Genomic DNA, 19,645 nt, shown 5'->3' on the forward strand with positions numbered 1-19,645 from the left:
TGTTTAATTAGTAGCTTGTATAAGTGAATACATGCTTAGATTATTGAAGAAATTGAGAAAAAACCTTTCTCTTTAAAAATGTAACCTGTAATCTGTAAATGTACCTAAATCTCATTTCAATTATAAACAAAAAAAAACCTATAGTTTTTCTGGATTTTTATTTTAAAGGTGGCTTGTAGCCGCCACTGACCGATCCCTTACTGGCGTACGACTTAAGCGCCACTCCGTTAGGAGATCGTATGCCACGGTTTAATATGCCCGGTGAGACTCCGCTAAGGGCGAGTCCATAAATTGTCCTTAGAAGTGATTAAGGACCGGATCAGATAGGGCTTTCCAAATAGCTAACCCAAAATGCGACGAAACTAACACATTATGACGAAATTGCTACCAATCAACATAAAATCCTTAGAAAAACTCAGTTATAGATCGCCCATACCTGGCAATCTCATCACTGAGCTAACGACCTCCCATTCCCCGATTGTAAAGGACAGCTTATTTGCGCATGAAACCCCCAGGTCCTCCCCAGACTACCCCAGTATGGTCAAATTCTTCAATCAATAACGAAAGCGAATCACTACTTACTATTACAATTCATAGATTTTATTTCCTACGGTCTTCGATTATGGCATTTTAAATCTATCTAATCCTACTTGCGTGCAACATTAAATAAAACGCCTAAAGGTATCCTTATAAATCGTGCGTGCTTTGGCGACAAGCTTATAGCAACATATACCGTATTTGTTTATGCCGAGTGTTGCACTAGTGTTGCACTGGTGCACCACTAGGTGCTGTCAAACTGTTTGTTTATTCGGACGGTGTTGCACTGGTTTTGACCTGTCGGAGTTCTGCTTACGGACGGTGGCCCACCGATAATTTTGCCAGTGTTGCGAGAGAGCGTGTGAGTGAGTGAGATAGCAATACACTGGCGACGATTTGTGTTTGTTTTTATCGGGTACGGTGGAACACTCCACGAGTGGAGAAAACAAATACAGTAATAGCTTGTCGCGCCCGGGCTTTTATGTTTCCAGAGGGGTTTCCCTAAACAAAGGCACGGGAATTTCGACCTCACTTCTGGCTTTACATTCGTGACGGGACTATGTTAACCGTCGGCTAGCATTAAACATAATTCAACATGGATCTTTAAATATGGATGACCCCTTTGTTGAACATTAAAGCTCTCCAATTAGAATGGGCTCACCGAATGCTGCGATCCTGTTCCTTGCTGGACGAAGATGAGAGCGTTGGCGATGTTGAATGATGACTCCTTAGCGGTGATGAGTCATCATGCTCTCGGAATGCTGGCTGGCGAGTATTCGGCGACCTCGATGGCGATTTTGGCGACCACCGATGATGTTAGGTGCTGGCTGGTGATTTAGCGCCCGCTGAAGGTGTTGGCTAACATTCAGCGATGATGAAACTCGACAAACGAGTTGTCAAGTGTCGTTTGACCTGCGGTCAAAGGTCGACGACCGACGCTGTGCTGCCTTGCCTTGACCTTGAACAGCACTTGGGTTGGTAATTGGTTGGCTGTGACAACTGTTGGCCCACACGGCCACGTGGAGTTCCCGGCACTCCCCCGAGACGCGATGTTGACGGAGCGCCTCGCTTCAGACGGGTCTGAACGTCGGGTGTTCCTGGTGTGGCGGGAAAATTAAGCAGCGGAGTGCTGCGTGATCCATGGATTGATCCGCTTCTGGTGGGAAAAATGTGCTGTGCCTTCTTCGACACAAAGAAATTAAAACAACGCACGATTTATTCTCACACGCACAATTTACCTGCAGTTTTTATGATGCAACGAATCACACGCTCTAACTATCTAGGCACGCAACTTCCCTAGCTTATATACCTAAACATACGAATAATAATTTAATTATAATTGAAGGTTCTGACCGCACTTCAATTTACCAAAATTCGGACCCAATCAATCTCGGCCCACGCGCACTTCCACTGCCGATCACACTCAAGAAACGTTTGATCGTCTCCTTGAGCTCTCAGAACAGGGAAGGTGATCTTGCTACGAACGCCCTCGGCGGAAGTTCATAATCCCTGAGAGTTCTATGAGATTATCTCAAGAGATAAGAATTTCGGCAGATGCATTAGAATCGCAGTAGCTAATTGGTTCTAACTAAAACAATTCAACACCTCGCGGGAGAATGTATGAACGTCTCCTCAGCGTATCGAACCGCATTGCTCAAACCGTCGATCGCGCGAATCGATATTATGTTCGAGATCGATCGAGGGGCGGACAAACTGGGCCTACTTTAAGGCGGAGAGTAAATGTTGAATTTTCGAACATGCGGACTGCTACAGGCTCCCGTTCTGTGAGATATTTAAGGCCTGTGCAAAGGTAACGATATTATACGTTTTTATCAATCCTTTGCAGTCAAAAACTCAATTTTGGTTATATTGGTTCATACGACCTAATCAAAACTAACTCTAGATTTGTATTAAACAGGCTAGCCAAAACGCATACAGGTAAACTTCTCATAACTTTAGGTACTTACACTTACCTACGTTTTCATCAATATTTTTCACTTGACTGTATCATATGAGCTAAAAACTTTGGCAGGCAAGATTAACCTGTTAATAATGTGGATAAAAATCAAACTAAAAGGCAGACTAACGCAACTATTTAACATTTTTGCAAGTTTTTAGTTTTGCTCACCTGCTTCTCTGTCAGTCTTACTTTTTACGTTAGAGACTGTCTTTTTAAGCTCCAAGTTGGGCCACTGCATAAAATCGGGAACCAATTTAATCATGGGAAACTTGACAACCCAAAGTTAAACGAATACGACAAATAAAGATGGCTTTTGGTATCATCCGTAACAAAAAAAAGTTAATATCAAAGAATTTAGATTCACTGCCATCTATAATCGTACCGAAGTACCGATTCCTTATTGGGAAAAAAATAGGTATACACTTAAGCACATCAAGACCCAGCGAGGCTTTAACGCCTGAATGTAGACAATAGAATTTTCTGTTCCAGATGCATGGCGCGTCCAGAGGAATTGCATACAAGTATTTCAATCCCTTGCATGCAGGTAGTGTTTACAGTGTTGCTGTCAATCAATAATTGAACTTAATGTCGTCATATAAAATCTCATATTCAATACCAACGATGACGTTCCGAAAGTCAAAACTAAGGAAGCGAAATGCTCAATGTTTGAAGTGGACTTTTAGTGAATGATGGAAAAATAAAATAAAATTTAATTTATTATAATTTAATTATATTAATTAACTTGATTTTGCAGCCAAAAGGCCCAAAAATAAGCTGTTCCGATTTGTAAATAAAGTTTCAGAACATCAGCACGAAGGAAATGGCAACCCTTCCGCATTTCTACCAACATAACGGAACAAAAATGCCACTGTCAACAAAATAACGGGCACTGCCAGTGATGTCAACCTTCCAGATTTTGTCTGGATCTTCCAGACTTTTTGGACTTTTGCCAGACATTTTTTTAGGTATCCAGACTTCCAGACTTTTGGCATTTCTTCCAGACAATTCCAGACTTTTGTGTTTGGACATAAATTGTTCTAAGATTCTATGAAAATTCAATTTTGTCATGGTGTAATATGGCAGGAAACAGGGTGGCCACCCATTCGGGAAATGCGGGAAAAAGACGGGATTTGGAATCCACCGGGAAAAAAGCAGGAAAAAGCCGGGAATTTCTCCCGAAAAGTCGGGAATTTTTGGCTCGGTGAAAGTCTGTTCAATGAAGTTTGAACGAAAAAGACGAAACAAGTAAAAATTGATTCACAGTTGATCATCAATCTCTTTCCGATTGGCTTCGACCGATTTCTACCAGGTCGAAATGGATCCTCCTACCTTGTTGGATCGGTTTTGACTAGTTTTAACTTGCTTCATTGAACAACGGGAATAACCGTAACGAAATCGTTAATCCAGCATGCTCGTTATACTCACTCGAGAGATGTCTAGTCCTATTAAAACAAAAAAAAAAAAAGGGAAAACAACCTGTCAACGGCCAAATACCGAATATTGACCTTTTGAACTATTCGACCAAACGAATATTCGGTCGAATACTCCAGAGAGTTTTTAATTATAAAACCAAGAGCGATTATTTCATTTTCCTTATATTTGTTCCATTGTAATACCCCTGATTTTTTGAGTCGATCATTTCCAATCAGATGATATTACCATATGATGTATTACGAGGCCTTTTTCAGGTAGGGGTTTCTCTGAAATTCAAAATGTCTCAAAGAATTAAAAGGACATCAGATGACTTGTCGCTGCTAGGGCGTTGGTTACCAAAGATATTTGGATCCTGTGAAATCTGGAACAAAACGTGTCAAAGCAGGTGCTAAGCAATTTGAAATTGCTTATTTGATATTGAATTATATGAAGGTCGAATTTGAGCAAAATATCTTCAAAATAGTAGTTTCAAAGAACGATGATTTTTTACTTAAAAATACCATACTTTCCATCACACGTTTCTACATGGTCGGGCAATTCAGGACGATTTTTGAAAAAATATAAAAACAAAGGCAAATCTTAGAAATCTAGGTCTAGGTAGGTGGTTTCAAAAATAAATATTCGGATTTTTGTTTTGTTTCCTGCTTTACAAAATCGGGAATTTCATGTTAACATGCGGAAAAAAGTCGGGAAAAATGCCGGAAATCCAAAATGGATTTCGAGTGGCCACCCTGGGGAAATGATTAGTAGAACCTATGAACTATGAATTCAATAAGGGTTCGAAACCTTGGCAAATGCTTTGAAGACGTATGTTAAATTGAGACTCAGACGGAGCACGTGACTGGTATAGTGACAGAAAAATACTATTGTAACATTGAGATCTGGGGACCAGAAAAAAGGTCGCCACCTTCAAAACTTAGGTGTCCAGATATTTGCAGAAATTTCCAGACATTTTTAAAAAATCTTCCAGACTTTTGTGAAAAATAGTTGGCAACCCTGGGCACTGCATTATTCTCTCACAACGAAACCGAAAGGGCGTAAAAACTCAACTTTTGTTTCTCAGAAATTCATTTTTCTTCAATCTTGGACAGTTTTTTAGAAAATCTATATTTTTTATGTTACAACTAATAAAAGTTTTTCTCAATGATGCTAAATAATTGATTTTAAAGTACAAATTTAAAAAAAAAATCATTTCAATATTAAACCTTTTCGCCATATAGTGCTAGTGTTTTCTCCTGTTGATAACTGCCCTCTCTGCTGCGGAAAGAAACCAGCCAACTCCCCCAGCAGAAAGCAAGCAGCATATCTGGCTGGCCCGTCGTCGGTGGTTTAACGCATACACATCAGCAGCATACATTTTCATTGATGGCGTCTTTTTCGATTTGACGCTTGGGATTTGAGTGAAGTGAAAGAAAATCTGCCGATTTACGTCGTTTTAAACGAGGAAGACATCTGTAACCGTAATCAAACTGTGCGCGAAGTTAAGCTGAGTTCGAGTACCATCGAGTTTAGTGGTAAGTATTACGGATTTGAGTGAATATTTAGGTGAAAACTAGTACCGAGTAATTGTTTTGGAAGAGACGCGCGTTTTTCTCGTTCCTCTTCCATTGTATTCCGTTATGATTTGGCGATGGTGGGAAAGATTTCGTAGCAAAACGTGAAATCGAAACGACGAGAGCGAGAGGAATTTTGCTAAATTTTCACACTATCAGCAAGTGCCAGTGTTTAAACTGTTTAGTGTGGAAGTGGGACCAAAAACAAAAAAAAATAGCGCGAACAGACAATAATAGTTTCTGGTAGAGTTTGGCCTCCGAGAAGAAAATCTAGGAGATAACCTCGTTTTTGGCTTCAGCTTGGTGCTATTTTTGGTTTCCGAGATCGCCAGTAAAACTGGTTTCATTTACTCCGTTGTTTTCTTATTTTTGGTGACCTTTTTTTGTGGTCCGCAGGTTGGAGTAATGGAAAGTCGTCGAGCAACACGGGGTGCTCCCACCGGAACGGGGACAACGGCTACCGCAGTTCCAGGACCGGCTGAGTTGGCCAAACGGGGTCGCAAATCGGTGGCAGTCCGTAACCGGTCTCCTTCGCCCCCAGCCAGGAAACCGTCACCCGCGAGAAAGACATCACCCGCAAGAAAGGCATCACCCGGACGACCCAGGAAACAATCTCCTGCTAGGAGAGCCTCGCCGGCCAGGAAGGCATCACCGGCTAGAAAAGCATCACCCGCCCGGAAAGCAAGTCCTGCTAGAAAGGCATCACCCTCGAGAAAATCTCCAGGACGGAAACCCGCCCCAAAACCAACGAAGGTATCACCGGATGAACCCAGACGTACAACAAGGAGCAAAACTTCGGAACAGCGAGACAAAAGTCCTCCTTCCAAACGGGTTTTGCGAGATAAAAATCTCTCAATAATCCTAGACGAAGCCGAGGAGCTTTCGAAAAAAGGTTCCCCCGCTAAGAGCATAACTCCAAACACCAGCCAACGGTCGATTGTGACCTCTACCGAGCGCAGTCGTATCACCGGTTCCCGTTCCGTTAGTGTGGCCAACGACTCCCAGGAATTCTCCGATCACGAAGAAATTGAATTCCAGAGTTTCCGCAAGGACGACAATGGGCTACTTGGAGAAAAATCTTACGCCCGGCGAAGTGCGACCAAACAACTGCAAGAGCTCAAAGAATTCGGGGGAACCTGGGGAGCAGTTGCAGCCCTGCTCCTGGTACCGGCCTTCATATTCTTTACCAACCATTTCTGCTCCGGAGCCACCCATCGGGATTGCTCCTTCAAAATACCCGCTAATTTGGATGAATTCAAAAGCCTTTCGACATACTTCAACCGGGAAATCGGAGTCATCTTTCTGCTGTTTACATGGGGTATAGCAGCCGTGACCGCACTCCCCATCGGCAAAGCCGTGAAAATCGTCGATGAAATTCGGGGCCAGCAAAGTTTCACCTTCACCGGTCTAACTTGTGCCGTTTTCACCGGACTCGTAATCTTCGTAGCCGAATATTGCTACAAGTACCCTCTGATCTCAACAATCAGCAAAGGCTACAACCAACTGTTGGTCATAAGTCTTGTCTATGCGCTAATAACCGCCACCCTTGCCTTCATCAAATCTCGCTATGTTCCACAAGCCAACCACAATCCTTACGCCAAGTCCAACAAATTCCTACCGGACTTCTTCATCGGTAGAGAAATCAATCCCCTCACCTTCAACCATCTGAACCTTAAACTGGTCCACTATCACATCTCGATTATCTTGGCCCTGGTATTCAACTCCATCATCCTGTACCGTAATCTCCACTTCCCGGCCCTACCTGATGCTGAAGAACCGCTAACACTTCTCGAAAAAGTCACCTTCACCCTCAAGAACCTCGAATTCGTTCCGGCCTCGGTGGTCGCCGCTTCGCTCACCATCCTGTACCTACTGGATCTCCTAGCCTACGAACACCACCTAACCTTTTCGTTCGATCTGCAAAACGAAGGCTTCGGTTCCGGTTTGTTGCTGCGCTATGCCATCTTCCCCTTCACCCTGACGCTGCTCCCGAAATACATCTCGGCCCACAAGCTAACGGAAGTTCCGGTGTGGGCCCTGGCCACCGTTGCCCTTCTAGCCCTGGTCGGACTCTTCGTCAAACGATCTAGCCAACGGTTGAAGCATCTGTACCGGTTGAACCCACTGGGCGAGAAATTTATCGGTAAGTTGAACTTTTTATTTACTATTTGAAATGTTTTTGGGAGGAGTTTTGTTTGGAATATATTTGAGTTGGTTTTAAAAAATGCTGTTGCTGAGCAAAGGTTTGATCGATCAAGATTTGTCAATAGACACACATTTTCACATGATTTCAGAGAAATGTTGTATTCCATCTCTACATAAAAAATATCATTTCGGTATCGAATTTTGAAAAGGGCATACACGCCAAGACCTTTGTTTTGAGAAAAACGCATTCTAAGTTTCAGAAAATAAAATCAATTTCCTATTTAGCTGCGTACAATCATTTTCCCAAATAAGACGCTAAAATCCTTTCAAATAGATTTAATTTCATCACCCGATCGATAAATATAGCTTTTCTGTACTAATTACTTAAAAAAAATAAAAAATACAACTGTGGGCCCTTTTACCACAGACTGTGCTTTCTCATTTTGTTCATTCGCCAAATTGGAGCGCCCTTTTGAATTGCAGAATGACTGTTCGCATTTTGGATAACTCATTAAAGAAGCGATATTTAAGCAAATTTCGGCTTGAAAGCGGGTCCAAGTGATCACATTAACACATTAGCACATTCAAAGATCTTATAAATGCTGATTTGTGCTTCTCCTCGTCCTGGGAAAACAAATTTCAAAAACTTCAATGCCCTTTTTCCATCTCGAAATAACTATTGGCCCTTTTGTTCGCGACGAAATTTTGAGGGGAAATGGGCGAATGAACTGTGGGATTACACACTCATAAAAAAAGCTATTCGCCTTATTTAAAAAATTAAATTTAACTTCATTTAAATAAGAAAAATTAAAAGGAGATCATATTTTCGGATGTAAAATAAAGAGTTTAACGCATTTATGTGATTATCTGGATTTGTTTACAGTTGGCGCATTCGCCGTATTCAAAATTCGATACCGATTTGCTTTCTTCGACAACAGACACAGAAGTTCACTCACAGTCACAACAACAAGTTAAAAAAAAAGATATATCCGTATAACAGAAAAATCGTTGAAAAAAATGAGTTGAAATGTTTCTTTGTAAACATTGGATAGGACTGTTTCTTTAATAATTGGTTTAAACCTTATTAACGGCGTGTTCGTAAATTGATTTTTTCTATCGAAGTGATTTTTTCTATCGATGCTGGCGTTCGTAAATTAAACAAACTGTATGCAAAAGCATTGAAAAGTGATTTGACATCTACCAAAAAATCGTTTTTCAATTTCAGTCGGCCTCTGAATATAAGCGTTCTATCGATTTAGTAAGGCAAAATCGATTTAGACTAGTTTGAATGAATTGCTTTTTGTGGTCGACTAGACCCACAAGATTCGTCTCGTCTGAAAGTCATTAGGTACTACCCGCCCTCACGATTGTTCTTTCCATAGACATGTGTTCATTTTTGTTATTGTTCTTGCCAATCAAGCTCTTAGCTAATTGTCGGCGATTATCATCTTGAGCTCGTCTACCTATAGCTAGGAACTCCACAAATTTCGCTTACTTTTTTTTGTACCTGAAAAGTCTCGACAGTTCGACAGCTTTAATTTTACGGAAGGATCTAGTCCAGACGTTAGGTCGCCGTGCCTTCTACTTTCGATAGTTTATGACGGTATGTTCTTTTTAGTAGACGGCTACCAAACAGTTTATGACGATACATTAAAAAAAACGAACAATAACACATACAGGATCTCAATGAAACTTAATGTTTCCTCGAAGAGATTCCTTTCACTTAACTCTAAGCGTACATCTTTCGAGGATATAATGGCTAGCATCTTACAAATGCTAAAACCACCAACCCACAGAAAGTGTACTATGTATGCCGTGACCGGGATTTGATCTCACGACCGTTGGCTTAGAAGACTGGAATGCTATCCTCTACGCCACGGACTGCGGACTGCGGACTCATCAGGAATGCAATCGATTCCATGTGCTTTGTTAGACTGATATCTTTGATTACCGCTGCTATCTCAGCTAAGGAAAGCGTGTCCTAGTTGACGTCATCAATGCGTTTTACTGTTGGCGCCACGTACTGCGGGTTGCTATTGAACATTTTTCGCGGAATAACTTTATCCAGGACCGTAACTTTGTATCTTATCAGGCAAAAAAGTTATTAGCTGTTAAACAGGGGTATGTCTTTTGGCATTGAAAAACAATAAATTTAATTGACATAACTGCTCGTGCCTCGCGAAGTATTGCATGAAAGTAGTCAAGCAAATAGTCAATTTCGATGCTTTCGGGATTAGATTTCTCCGCGGTCCTCAATGTACTCTAATCGTACTTCCATAGCCAGAACTTATGTCTGAGTCCCACAGAATAATAAAGTGTTTTATTATTCCTCTTTTCTTTGTTTATGTTTTTACTCATTTTAACATTAAAACATTAAAATGATCAAAGTGGTTGGGCCTACCATGGAGCCGAGAACGCAGAGACATCTGGAACACAGGAACAAGAAGAAACGTGGACCACCAGTACCATACGTTTCAAAGATTGTATACCGATTGGCAGCTCGCCGTGCCTTGGAATGCAATCCGTAAAAAGGATTTACCACCTGGGTAAATTAACTAACTGGGTAAATCAACTAATAAAAAAAAAAAATACCGATTGGCATAAAGTCATTTGGCATAAAGCCGTTTGGCATAACGGCGTTTGGCATAAAAGTCGTTTGGCATAAAGCCGTTTGGCATAATGGCCATTTGGCATAATGGTCGTTTGGCATAATGGACGTTTGGCATAATGGTCATTTGGCATAATGGCCGTTTGGCATAAAATGATGGATCAAAATTTCGAGTAAGCCTCCTCACGCTTCGCGTTCGAACTAAAATTAAGTATGGTCCTTACGCTTCGCGTTGCGGACCGGGCTAGGGGATTGTCCCTAGCTTTGGGTAAACCTAGAAACACGGGGCCTTCCTAGGGCTTTGAATAAACTTTGGAAGACGGGGCCATCCTAAAATAATGGATCAAAATTTCGAGTCAGCCTCCTCACGCTTCGCGTTCGAACTAAAATTAAGTATGGTCCTTACGCTTCGCGTTGCGGACCGGGCTAGGGGATTGTCCCTAGCTTTGGGTAAACCTAGAAACACGGGGCCTTCCTATGGATTTGATTAAACCTAGAAAATCGGTAAATTGAAAAAAAAACTTATGTATTTTAATTTTTAGCAACATTTTATGTTACCTTATGAATGTTTATATTTTTATGCCAAACGGCCATTATGCCAAACAGCCATTATGCCAAATGACCATTATGCCAAACGGCCATTATGCCAAATGACCATTATGCCAAACGACTTTTATGCCAAACGACGTTATGCCAAACGGCTTTATGCCAAATGACTTTAGGCCAAACGGCGTAGGACCGTTTCAAATGGGCAGTATCGTTGGAAGCATGCTAAGATAAATGCTCCTTGATGAAGAAACCATGTGAAATGTAAAGTAGCTTCGTCAATCGATTGGACTTTTCTGAGTGGCTGGAAATGACTTATTTTGTACACAGAAATCACAAAACTTATGAATAGGAGCATTTTGCAGAAATGATTGTAATAAATTAAAGTATTGGAAATGGTTTAGCTGTTATTTTGCTTGAACTGTTATGGATTTCTGTGTTCAATCATTTCTGGTCATCGACCAAGGATATAGCGCCTTTACTCGCTCTTGAAAATAAAAAGAGAAACAGAAAATATGATTACTTCACAAAACCTTTCGAGGTCTGTTTAGAGCTCGAGAGGTTCTTTAAAAAATTTCATTTCATTTAACATATATTTAAGTAAATATTTTTTTGTAATAAAATCAAGTTTCTTCGAACCACAATTGAAAAATTCCCACTTCATTTTTGTAAGTGATCTACTAAGAACCTTCAAAAAATTTTCAAAATGGATACATGACAATTCTCAAGGACACTTAGCTTTGAGGGGCTTCAATATTCAACCCTCAGTTGTTTTTCAAAGAACACATTTTCCATTTGAAAATCAAGATTAATTGCGGTGCAGCAGCATAAAAAGCATCACATGTGGGGGAAAACGGCAAAAACACTTCACTGATGGTATGAATTATTTTCACCCAAACCACACCAAACATATTTTGCCTTTTAGAGCCAATATGGACTTGGACTGGAAACTTTTTTTTATAAGCGATTCCTTGTAACAAGCCCACTTTCCTACGTAGCACAACGTGTTTTCATTTTTCCAAATCACAGTAGGTACGCTGTAACACATACGTCACCTAGGTTCCATAGTTGTTAAGATAACCGACTATGAAAAGATCTAAACCTGTTCTTTCAAGATCCTGTTTAAAATTCTTCTTTCAACCACACAGCACAAATTGATTTATTCACTCTTAGCACCCGTGTCAATTTTTAAATTAAAATTGGTTTCCCATTTTCAACCACAACACTAAAAAGTAAAACTCCAACCAGAGTTTCCTTCACAATTGTTGGGGTCCGGTTCCCAGCAGAGCTCCAGACAGTACAAATTAAACACCAAAGAAGCGCTAACAATTCACTTTCGAGCTGGTCATGCTTATACTGAATTCTAGCCTTTTTTAGTCATATTTCGGTTATGATCCTTTTAACACATTTTCGTATTTATCACCAAAAAACACAAATTTCCGAAAATTTTTACGAGCGAAAAAAAAACGCGTGCGTTTGCCTTTGCTCAACGCCTACTTCTCCTTCTTCGCGGTCCTCAATGTACTTACATAAATTAATGATCCCGCGCCGATCCTCCGGTGCATAGGGCCGTGGTAAAAGACCTCCACTGTTTACGATCCGGAACCAGCGTCTCCACTTGGTCCCAGTCAAGACTCGTCGACAGTTCTTCGTCGCCACGAGTTTCTGGGTCTGCCTTTTCTTCGATGTCTTTCTGGATTCCATTCAAGCATATCTCTGCAAATCTCGTTCTCATCTTTTCGCAGCGTGAGCCCAATCCATCTCCACTTACGTTCCCGAATCTCGAATTCTAGCGCCCTTTGATGACACCGGCGATGCAGTTCCTTATTTGAGATCCAGTTGCCAGGCCACCAAGCGCGGATGATATTCCGTAGGCAGCGGTTTACAAATACTTGCGTTTTTGCGTCGTTACCGCATATGTGCACCAAGTTTAGCGCCCGTACAGCAAAACGGATTTGACTTTTTATTAAAGATTCGAATTTTCGTTCGTAGAGATATCTGACGTATTTTTTTTTTTTTTTCTTTATTAGTGACACTTAACACCTATAAGGCTATTCGTGCCAATATCTGACGTATGTTCCAGATGTTCTGGAGCAATGCAAATCGGGCTTTTCTGATCCGGGTTTCGATGTCTTTCTTGGTATCACCATCAGGCATTATCTGGTTACCAAGAAACTGGAAGCACTCCACTTACTCAACCTAGTGCCCAGTTACCAAGAAACTGGAGAAGTTTCCCGTGTTGATCTCCATCGACTTGGTTTTTCCGACATTGACTTTGAGACCTGCTGTCTTGGAGCTTTCGGTGAGGTCGTGGAGTTTGCTCTGCATATCCGGTTGTGTTTAGGCGAGCAAAACAATATCGTCTGCCAGGTCAAGATCTTTTGCTCCATTAAGGATTCCGATCGATTCGATCGATCCAGTCAGAATCTCATCCATCACGATTAGAAAAAGTAGCGGTGATAAGATACATCCCTGTCTCACTCCAGCAGTTACTGGGATTGGTTCGGACAAGACACCGTCGTGCAAGACCTTGCACGAAAATGCCTCGTACTGTGCTTCGATGAGATGGTCCCAGAGAAACTCCTCGTTGCCTTAAAGACGCCCAGATGTTTTCATAGTTAAGTCGGTCAAATGCTTTTTCGAAATCGACGAACATTAGCAGAAGAGAGTCCTGGAAGTCGTTGTATTGTTCCAATATGATTCGTAGCGTTGTGATGTTGTCCACACATGATCGTCCGGATCGGACTCTAGCTTGTTGCCGTCGGAGTGTAGCGTCGATGTTCTCCTGGATCCTGTCCAGGATCACTTTGCAGAGTACTTTGAGGGTTGTACAGATCAATGTTATGCCTCAGCTACCGCACTCGGTCAGGTCTCCTTTCTTCGGAACCTTTACGAGGATACCCTGCATCCAGTCGGTCGGGAATGTTGCACTCAGTACAACCTTAACCTTAACCACGTGCGTATCGCAGTAATCAAAGAAGACATTTTCTAGCTAGAAACGAATCCTGATAGTTTTTTTGGAGCGATTTTCGGAACATTGTGTTGCAGTATCCCAAATGTCAGCAAAAAAACGGTGCAACATTTGTGCTGACAAGGGTCGGCTTTCAGCATTTCAGTAAGGGTGCAATCGATCCCAGGCGCTTTGTTGGATATCATGTCTTTGATTGCCGCTTCTATTTTAGCCAGCGAGGGCGCTTCCGAGTTAACGCCATTTATGCGACTTACTGTTGGCGCTTCAAGCTGCGGGTTCTGTTGGCCATCGCTATTCGTGACTCGGAAAAGTTATTTGAAGTGCTCAGTCCTTCGTTTGAGCTGATCTGTTCGATCGGTCAATAACTGACCTGCTCGGTCATCTAGCGGCATTCTAGCATTAATCCTTGCACCACTAAGGCGGCGAGAAATGTCATAAAGTAATCGGATATCTCCATTGGCGGCGGGTCTTTCTCCCTCTTCGGCTAGGGCGTTTGTCCAGGCTCTCTTATCTCGTCTACAAGCTCGTTTAACTGCCTCTTCCAGCTCCGCATATCGTAAGCGGGCGGCTGCTTTGGCTGACCCAGTACATGCCTGCTCAATTCCGACTTTCGCCTTTCTCCGATCATCGACCATCCTCCAAGTTTAATCCGACATCCATTCACATCTTCTTCAACAAGCTTTACCGAGAGTACCATGGCACGTCGTGATAAAGGCATTCTTGATTCCACACTCTAGCTGTTCAACGTATGCCCTTTTCACCTCTGGGTTCTCCAACCGGGTCGTATCGACACCCGACTTTCTCTTCGCGCCGTTGGGCACGCGCAACTCTCAGTCGTATCTCGCCAAGGACGAGGTGATGGTCAGATGCAATGTCTGCGCTTCGTTTGTTGCGGACATCAAGAAGACTCCTTCTCCATTTTCGGCTGATGCAGATGTGGTCAATTTGATTTTCTGTTCGGCCATCTCGAGATACCCAAGTGACCTTATGTGCTGGTCGATGGGGAAAGAGCGATCCAACGATCACCATGTTGTTGTTGTCACAAAATTCTACAAACAGCTCTCCGTTTTTGCTCATCTGTCCTAGGCCATGGCGCCCCATGATGCGCTCAAGGTCCTGATAGTCGGAGCCAATCTTTGCGTTGAAGTCGCCCAAATGGATTTGAATGTCACCCTTCGGAATTTTCTCTACCACGCTGTTCAGTTGACTGTAAAACTGCTTTTTCTCCTGCAAATCGGTAACTTCAGTTGGCGCATAACACTGGACCATTGTATGGTTTCAAACCCGTGTTCTAAATCTGGCTACGATTATTCTTTCGTTTATCGGTTCCCATCTAATGAGGGCCGCATGGGCCTGCGGGCTTAACAGGAAACCAACTCCTCGTTCCCAATTAGCGTGTCCGTTTGCCAGAGTAAAGCAAGTACTGCGTCTTGTTTTCTCCAGCGTTATGCCAATGGACTTCGCTGAGTCCCAGAATTTCAAGCTTGAGGCGGCTAGCTTCTCTAGCAAGTTGAGCCAGCTTGCCTGGTTGGGCAAGGGTTAAAACGTTCCAAGTTCCAATTCGTATCCGTGTTTTCATGCTATAAGTCGTTGCCAAAGTTCCAGGTCGGTCATTTCTTCCAGATTCCGTAACAATTTTATAAATCGGGAACAGTAGGTTGGGGCTGCCATCTTGGACTTAGCTGGCGAGAGCCGCATTTCATAAATGGGGAACAGACGCGTGCGGCCATCTTTTCAGTCTGCATGCGACCAAAGCATCCACCGGGGTTGGGTACCCGATCTCCGCTTAGGTTACTTGCATCCCAGCCGGCACCGCGGGGAGGTAGAGATAAGAATTGTGAATAAGAGGTGATATGAACACTATGGGGCCTCGTGTTGCACATTATCCACCATTTGCCAGCCAACGTGTTGATACAAATTGTGACAACATTTCTTGAACCTGGGTAAGACAACTCGTTAATAACAGTTATGAAAAAAGGGGTCCTCGGTGACTCCCTTGTGGTACACTACTAGTGACTGAAAAAGTACTGGATCTCACTGTCTCGAGCAGGTTCTTTCGATTAGGTAAAAACAAATCCATATAAACTTGTTAAAATGTAACAGCTGTAGAAAAAAAAAAGTTTTAATGCTCCCGGATCGTCAAAATCGTCAATCATTTCATTGGCAGGTACACGAATTCGCCATATGACCCGAATAAGCTTAGATTTCCTTGTTTCTTTTTTCAATAATGACAGAATGTTAAAACAAATTACAACTGTACGCATTTTTAAATTTAAGCATTTGAACTCCCATAACACAAATTCTATTCAACACCTTTTATAATACATGGAGCTTCAGAGTTCCCCTTTTTTATTTTACTCGTTTATATGTGTAAATTAGAAGGCTTCATATTTCCGCATTTATATGTTTTCCTCTAAAAATGTTCGTCTGTGAGGTGTTTTTAAAATTTTCATAAAAAAATCTTCAACGGTGGTTTGCATTATAAACGTAGTTTAAAATTGTGAATTAATAAAATATTAACAGAGTCACAGCCACACTTTTCTGTTCTTTACTTGAACCCTTGAACTGAATTGATCGGCCTGCAATCGAAAAGACAACAGTGACACTCCTTCGAGTGATTGGCTTGCTGCTGATGATGCACGCGAACAATTCGAGCCCCAGCCCTCGTTTCCCTTTTTGCATTGGCGATAAGGAAAGGAAGGGCTCGGCCAGACATTGTTTTTGTTTTGCATCGGAATGTTAATAACCTCTCGCACGAGGGGAAAGAAAAAAAAACGTATCGATAAATGGGGAGAAAGATGGAACGATTTCCTACGTTGGTTGTCGCATGTATTTTTCTATTTTCTCTGACGTACTAAACTACCGGCAGTGATTTGCCTGTCTGTCGAAACGGTCGAAACGTTAAAACCCAGAATGTTTGTCAAACGAACTTCTCAGTTGATAATTTTTTTAAGAAATAGGGAAACATTAGGTTTTTTTTAACAATTTTTAAACGCATATCGCTTTGTGATTCAACACAAATGAACGAGGCCTTCAACTCCCAACAACATAAAATGTTTTGTTGCCTCGTACGACCTGCTCCAAATGCGCACACCTGACGGGGCCAATCTCATGCGAACGAAGCGCTACGTTCGCTAGAGGTGGTAGAATGTGGACCACGTTTGTTGTAGAAGCACGAAAGGAATGTGCAATGTTTAAAAACGTGTTCTCTCGCTCCCCAAAGTCAGGTTGTTGTCTATCTATGTAGCTAGCCAGCTAGGTAGCTGGTTTATTACGTCCTCTCTTTTGACTTTCATGCTTGAAAAAAAAGCGCGCGCAGCCCAGCCTGGGTGTTGTGTGTAGAATCTCTTTCTGTTCCTCCCGTTGTTCGTTTTGTGCGTTGCTGTTGTCGAGCAAAGCGCAGAGGGTGATGATAGAATAGTAATTAAATGATATGCAGGCGCTAGAGCCGGTCCGTGATACCGATATGTTCCGTTGGTATGCTGCGCGCTAATCAACTGATGCTCTTTGTGCGTCCGAACTGGTGGTGTTCAAGAAATCATTACTTCGATCATATAACATACCAACATATTATTTGAAATTCCTTTAAAAAATATTGTTTAGGTTTGATAGTTGTCCTTCTCAAAACACAGAGTTCAAACACGGTTTTTTTTTTATTTTCCACAGATTTGGAAACGCTGCCCACCTTCCAGGGTCGTCGGCTACTGGTGGCTAAGCTTTGGGGGCGAATCCGTCAGCCCAACTACGTCGGTGATATCCTGCAAAATGTGGCTCTGTTGCCCCTGCTCTACTGGCGCTTTGCCTGGCCTCCGCTATTGGCCGTGCTCTTCACCGTGATCCTGCTGGTGCACCGGGCTCATCGGGTTAACGAACGGAACGCCAAGAAGTACAACTCGGCCTGGCAACGCTACTGCACCACTGTCCGGTACATGCTGATCCCAAAGGTGTATTAAAGCAGGTTGAAAGGCTAAAACAGACCGGAGAGAATCGAATACAAAGCATTATTTGTATAAAGAACAATTTTCTCGTTGCTCCAGAAAAGACGCGATTATGATATGCTTTTGAGAGCACTATTCTAAACGCTAATGAATGATGGTTTAAAGCAACTAAAAAAAAACAATTAAATTGAAGCCAGGCGATCGTGTTGAAATGTGTGACTTTTGACTAGTTCTAGAGTTGGCGAGTGACATTCAAACACAGATTTGAACAAATTTATCGAATATTTCATGTTAGAAGTAAGATAGAAAATTCAACCATTTTGATTAAACCACTTCAATCTTTTCTTTATGGATAGCATTTTCGCAACGCATTCTAACATTAAGGCAAAAAATGAACATTTATTAGCAATATTCGCATGGCCACTCTTTATAGAAGAATCTATATAATTTTTGGAAACAAAACAAAGTAACGAAAATTTATTTTTAAGATGGTTTACTGTAAGCAAAATTGACATCTTGAACAACAATTTTTAAAAACATCTTGCAAATAAGGGCAATTTTACAATATTGACTGTACAAATTGGACTTAAGTGAAATATAGCGTAATATTAGAAGCACTGATGAACAGCTTAAATTCAGTGAATTTGGAGAACACAACATTAAATTAAAGGAAACAAAAGACACCACAATCTACAATTATTTTCTCAAACAACAGACAGCATTTCTCACCCCGTATTTTCTTGCTACTAAAATAGTTTCCCTCCTCTATTTTTTTTTTGCGAGTGCGCTAAGAGCTGTACTATTTAATTTTTTTTCTTAAGATGTTTGTTTTTCTCCAAGGGAGATTTTAGTTCGACCGCACTTGGAGCACACTTCTTGTGAAAACAGAATTACTCAACGCTTTCCCACTGATCCTATCGATTGGGATGGGAAGCGTTAATGTAGGACGAGGGGTCCCGAAGATGTACCTTTGTAAGTTGTGTGAAGCCATTTTAATATATGACAGTAGACACCGAGAAATAGAATCAGAGATTTGTATGAAAGAAAGAGCACACTTCTTCGGTGGCTGTGCTTAAAGAAATCAAACTCATTGTACAGAATTTAATTTTTTTTTCTGAATATAGTAATAACAAAAAACGCGTTTAAACAATTATAATTTTAATTTTTCAAGAGTCGACAAAAGCCGTTCTATATTAGGGAAAACTGAAGAGTCCGAAAAAAACAATATAAATTTCAATGTCAACCCTCATTTTTTCTTCGTTTAGCGTTTAAGTAAGTTTCTATCTATGCTTTTATTTTGAACCATCAAACAAAAACATTCACTTGCTCTCTTATTAGACAGGAAACCCCATAAATTAGTGATTGTTGTAAGTTCACACATACCTACACACAGACACACCCTTTTCTTTTATTAGGAATAAAGATTTTACAAACACAACACCGATAAGGTTGTTTTCGAACGTAGTTGATACTATCACTTTCATAAACTAATATTTTTTCAGCATAAATCATGCTTATAATAATAATTTTTGGACTGGGATAAGTTTGGAACCTTGAGACAATAGACATGAATCCTGTAACCTTAACCCTCTGAGATCTAAGACCTTAGACCGAGCGTTAATATTTGGGACCTGCAACCAGAGACAGTTTTAGGTTCAGATCTCAAATATCAGGCCTCATGTTTGGTCTCAAGATTTATGTCGCAGATCTTATCTCTTTAGAATCATAACTAGAATATCCCCTATAAACCCCTTCCTTTTCCCTTGTTTAAAGTTTTTTTTACTGTTGATTCGCCGCGACTATTACGGCCCCCTTCCGGCTTCCCTAATAACCTAGTGAAGCGAATACACTCGGCACATTGAAACTTTGTAAAAGTAAAAGGCCTTTAATAAACTATTTTTTAAATAAAAAAAGTCTCATAACTTATGCCTCAGGGCTAATCGCCATCTCAAC

The 19,645-nt window shown here is 41.4% G+C and overlaps 2 protein-coding genes across 4 annotated transcripts in view; one reads left to right on the plus strand and one right to left on the minus strand.

Annotated features, from left to right (window-relative positions):
- LOC129756339 (location of vulva defective 1) overlaps window positions 1-19,645 on the minus strand; it is a 760,372-nt gene that overhangs the window by 668,554 nt on the left and 72,173 nt on the right. The gene's annotated exons all lie outside the window — the stretch shown is intronic.
- On the plus strand, window positions 5,213-17,879 carry LOC129756340 (lamin-B receptor-like). 2 transcript variants are annotated; one of them, XM_055753199.1, is made up of 3 exons: window positions 5,213-5,445; window positions 5,881-7,627; window positions 17,421-17,879. In XM_055753199.1, the coding sequence occupies exons 2-3, from the start codon at window positions 5,890-5,892 to the stop codon at window positions 17,705-17,707; spliced, it is 2,025 nt and encodes a 674-aa protein (XP_055609174.1). In that variant the 5' UTR covers window positions 5,213-5,445; window positions 5,881-5,889; the 3' UTR covers window positions 17,708-17,879. The 2 variants fall into 2 exon arrangements, with proteins under 2 accessions (XP_055609174.1, XP_055609175.1); XM_055753200.1 differs by lacking the exon at window positions 5,213-5,445 and adding an exon at window positions 5,599-5,815.

This window comes from Uranotaenia lowii, chromosome 3 (assembly GCF_029784155.1).
Source record: "Uranotaenia lowii strain MFRU-FL chromosome 3, ASM2978415v1, whole genome shotgun sequence".
Taxonomy (NCBI): Eukaryota; Metazoa; Arthropoda; class Insecta; order Diptera; family Culicidae; genus Uranotaenia; species Uranotaenia lowii.

Bases quoted from the DNA above. Each gene is read 5' to 3' on its own strand.
- LOC129756340 (XM_055753199.1), top strand. From the start codon at position 5,890: ATGGAAAGTCGTCGAGCAACACGGGGTGCTCCCACCGGAACGGGGACA. The intron at 7,628-17,420 runs GTAAGTTGAACT...TATTTTCCACAG, and splicing joins ACTGGGCGAGAAATTTATCG to ATTTGGAAACGCTGCCCACC.